The following is a 4,551-nucleotide window of genomic DNA, read 5'->3' as shown; positions in this document are numbered from 1 at the left end:
GGTGGGTTCTGAAATCATACCCCAAGCCAAACAGGAGAAATTCATTTAGTGGTGGGTTCTGAAATCATACCCCAAGCCAAACAGGAGAAATTCATATAGTGGTGGGTTCTGAACTCATACCCCAAGCCAAACAGAAGAAATACCCTTACCTATTATTCCAAAAGAGAACCATTCAACTCAAAAAAGCCATTGTGATGAATCTTCTGATACCAGTAACAGGATAATAAACAAGGATTTGAAGTTAACATTTTGAAACCAGTCACTAGTTTAAATAGATTTTGTGGAAAGCCACACAAAAATATAACAACATTGACATGGTTGTAGTTCTTATGGAAGAGTTTATAGAGAATAGTTACTTTAAAGTTTTTAGTTTCACAACATAAAACTGTAAATCACAGTCTGTACTTTTTATAGATATCTCTAAAAAAATAAAATTCTTGAAATGTATGTTTTAGCATCAGCTACCTCAAATTGTCTAAATATTTAATGCAAACTATAAAAGTAGCAAGTTCTTGTATGTTATTACAAATTACACATGTAGCAGTGAGAGTGTTTTCAGTTCTGTCATAGGGTTTCAAGCTCATTACACCTAAATTAAAAGTGTTGAATCCTATATTAGATCATATATCTTTTTAATAAGAAAGTAAAATTACATAACTGTAAAATAATTGTATCAGCTTTTGAACCTGATAAACTAAAAAAGGGTATTTTTAGGCACTGAAAACATGGTAGAATTTTGATTTTAATCCCTTCCTTGATTTGTCTAAGATAACTCAGGTGCTTTTCATGTTTCAAAAAAAAAACTTGCCCAACTTAATTTGGACAAGCCATTTCTCCTTGTATTTTAAATTATGTGCCTGAACTTATTTGCATATTCTCATGTATTACAATAAGCTATCAAAAAGCAAAATTAAAAAATACCTGACTTTTTGTTTTAGCTGATTTCCGAACAAAGCCTGATACGGAAGGGATTTCTCCTACCTGTTAGTAGAGAAGGTACCAGTAAAGATCATTTCACTATAGAAACGGGCATGAGCAGTCCATTAAACTAAAACTCTGTGATAGTTCATTATTTTATGTATTTTGTTTTTGTAGGATTCATATGTTCTAAGCTACTTTGAAGCCTTGGAAAAGTATCTGTCTGTAGGAGCTCCTGTATATTTTGTCATGAAAGGAGGCTACAACTATTCAGATTATCAGCAGCAGAACCTTATCTGTGCTTCCTCTGGATGTAGTCAGTACTCATTGCTTACTCAGATCTCTAATGCTGCTAGTTCACCTTCTCAGTGAGTAAACTTTTCTTCACACTTTCATCTAATTTTTTTAATGGATAAGGACAAATTAATAGCTGGGGTTTTCATTGTATAAACAATTTCAATTACACACATCTGGTGAGTGGCAGAATTTTTTCAGAGTACTATCTCATCTTCTTGGTATATGAATGTTCTCTTAATATGAAGATAGTAACTTGACAAACTGTTGTCACTCGCTAAAATAATAGAAACTGTTGTCACTTGCTAAAATAATAGTTAACAGACTAACAGAATGTTTTCTAGGAAATTCACTATCTTCTAGAAAACATTCTGTTAGTCTGTTAACTATTATTTTGGCCAATGACAACAGTTTGTCAAGTTACTGTCTTATAGAAAATTAAACATTCTGTCACTTTGTTAACTGTTATTTTGACAGTTATTATTTGTTAACTGTTTTATCCTTATGATAAATTGTCATTCTCTCAGTCTACCAGCTATTATTCATAATTATCTAAAAGACAAAATGCAACAGCAACAAACTTAAAGTGGTTATAATTCATGAATACACAACTTTACTGAAACCTTAGGCACAAAATAAAGAATGTAACAACATGACACCTGTCATTGAAATCTTAGGTTACAAACTGATGACTGCCTCTTATCAGAGGCACAAAATAAACTATGTAACAACATGACACCTGACTCTGAAACTCTAGGTTAAAGACTGATGACTGCCCCTCATCAGAGGCACAAAGTCAACATTGTAACAATATGACACCTGACAAAAAGTGTCACATTGTTACTTGAGGGTGAACTGTACAACTAATAGAAATACACATGATGAAAATAAGGTAAGAAAAAAGTCCTGGGTCTTGATGATAAACTGCAAACCGTGTGCTAGCAATTTAACATAATGTGAACTAGACCAATTACTGTGTCTACTTCCCTGTACAGATTACTTGATGATAAAGTCCAAAGATAGCACACATGCAGCCCCTTCAGTGGTCACCGTGCGATCAAGGGATCAGGAATTCTGATCTGGATCATCCAGTCCCCTTCATTAGGAACAACCTCTTAGTTCTTGAGTGGTGGTTGGATCAGATCAACAATACCATCGGTGTTCCTATACCTCCTCCCTCATCCTGAGTTTCATCTCTTCACAGATGCCTCACTTCAGGGATGGATGCATATATTAACGGTCAGGAATTCCAGGGTCTATGAATGGAAGACAAATCTTCCTTCCCCATCAGTAATTTAGAACATCTTGCTGTCCAACAGGCTATAGTTTAAGGTGAGTGGGGTTGATTGGGGCAGTTAGTGTGGAGCAAGCAAGAAAAAATTAGACCAATGCTTAAATGGGCAAAGTTGAAACTCTGGAGGATGAGGAATAGATTTTCAGTGTGGGAAAATGTTAACCTTCCTTTGGTTCTCTTTGAAAGTCAAAGCAACACACTTGGTAATATATTTTCAATTTAGGAAAATGTTAACCTTCCTTTGATTCTCGTTGGAAGTCAAAGCAATACACTTGGTACGGACTCATCCCAGGTTATCTTCTTGTCTTTAAATGTCAGGTCATTAAAGATAAACATGACTGTGCTAGAAACTTTGTGAATAGGAAGACTTAAGATTTTTCCAATTACTGAGCTAAACAGATGCAGCATTTATTCTATTTCCAAATATGTTAAATTACTAGCGTGAGGTCTGCAGTCTTATTATTATAAATATTTGTTTTTGATGCCACAGAATGCTGTCCAGTAATTGCTATATAAGTAAAAGTATGACATATTCATTTCATGCAATGCTGTTGCCAGCTTTATGTAAGGTATATAAAGTTTGAGTGATTGTTGTTGATCTGAAAGCTAAAGGTTCATATGAATGTTTGGTAACTATACTAGTGAGTAGCAGGTTACTCTGTCATGTCTGCCAAGTGATCAAGAATACACTTGTCATGGTAAGCTAACACATAAACCAGCAGCCTCAGTGAATAAAGAATACACTTATCATGGTAAGCTAACACATAAACCAGCAGCCTCGGTGAATAAAGAGTACACTTGTCATGGTAAGCTAACACATAAACCAGCAGCCTCAGTGAATAAAGAATACACTTGTCATGGTAAGTTAACACATAAACCAGCAGCTTCGGTGAATAAAGAGTACACTTGTTGTGGTAAGCTAACACATAAACCAGCACCCTTGGTGAATAAAGAATACACTTATCATGGTAAGCTAACACATAAACTAGCACCCTTGGTGAATAAAGAATAAACTGATCGTGGTAAGTTAACACATAAACCAGCAGCTTCAGTGAATAAAGAGTACACTTGTCGTGGTAAGCTAACACATAAACCAGCTGCCTCAGCTTACCATGACAAGTGTATTCTATATTCACTAACACATAAACCAGTAGCCTCGGTGAATAAAGAATAAACTGATCGTGATAAGTTAACACATAAACCAGCAGCCTCGGTGAATAAAGAATACACTTGTCATGGTAAGTTAACACATAAACCAGCAGCCTCGGTGAATAAAGAATACACCTGTCGTGGTAAACTAACACATAAACCAGTAGCCTTGGTGAATAAAGAATACACTTCTCATGTTAAGTTAACACATAAACCAGCAGCCTTGGTGAATAAAGAATACACTTGTTATGGTAAGCTAACACATAAACCAGTAGCCTCGGTGAATAAAGAATAGACTTATCGTGGTAAGTTAACATATAAACCAGCAGCCTCGGTGAATAAAGAATACACCTGTCGTAGTAAACTAACACATAAACCAGTAGCCTTGGTGAATAAAGAATGCACTTATCATGGTAAGTTAACACATAAACCAGCAGCCTTGGTGATTAAAGAATGCACTTATCATGGTAAGTTAACACATAAACCAGCAGCCTCTGTGAATAAAGAATACACTTGTCATGGTAAGTTAACACATAAACCAGCAGCCTCGGTGAATAAAGAATAGACTTATCGTGGTAAGTTAACATATAAACCAGCAGCCTTGGTGAATAAAGAATACGCTTATCATGGTAAGTTAACACATAAACCAGCAGCCTTGGTGAATAAAGAATACACTTATCATGGTAAGCTAACACATAAACCAGTAGCCTCAGTGAATAAAGAATAAGCTTCTCATGGTAAGTTAACACATAAACCAACAGCCTTGATGAATAAAGAATAAAAGCTGGTATCGTGATAAAAGTTATATATGTCAGTCATGTTTCCAGAAACATATAGTGTATTTACAAGTTGATCTGCTGATAAAAGTTATATATATGTCAGCCATGTCTCCAGAA

The 4,551-nt window shown here is 35.2% G+C and overlaps 1 protein-coding gene across 1 annotated transcript in view; it reads left to right on the top strand.

The window, feature by feature from the left end:
- Nucleotides 1–4,551, top strand: part of LOC106471199 (Niemann-Pick C1 protein-like) — a gene marked incomplete at its 5' end in the record, with an annotated part of 74,596 nt that overhangs the window by 43,089 nt on the left and 26,956 nt on the right. The window contains one exon of the mRNA XM_022399825.1: nt 1,096–1,286. Within this exon, the coding sequence (XP_022255533.1) occupies nt 1,096–1,286 (191 nt within the window). The remainder of the gene's footprint in view (nt 1–1,095; nt 1,287–4,551) is intronic.

This window comes from Limulus polyphemus, unplaced genomic scaffold, assembly GCF_000517525.1.
Source record: "Limulus polyphemus unplaced genomic scaffold, Limulus_polyphemus-2.1.2 Scaffold4468, whole genome shotgun sequence".
NCBI lineage: Eukaryota > Metazoa > Arthropoda > Merostomata > Xiphosura > Limulidae > Limulus > Limulus polyphemus.
This window is presented reverse-complemented; position numbering and strand designations above follow the sequence as displayed.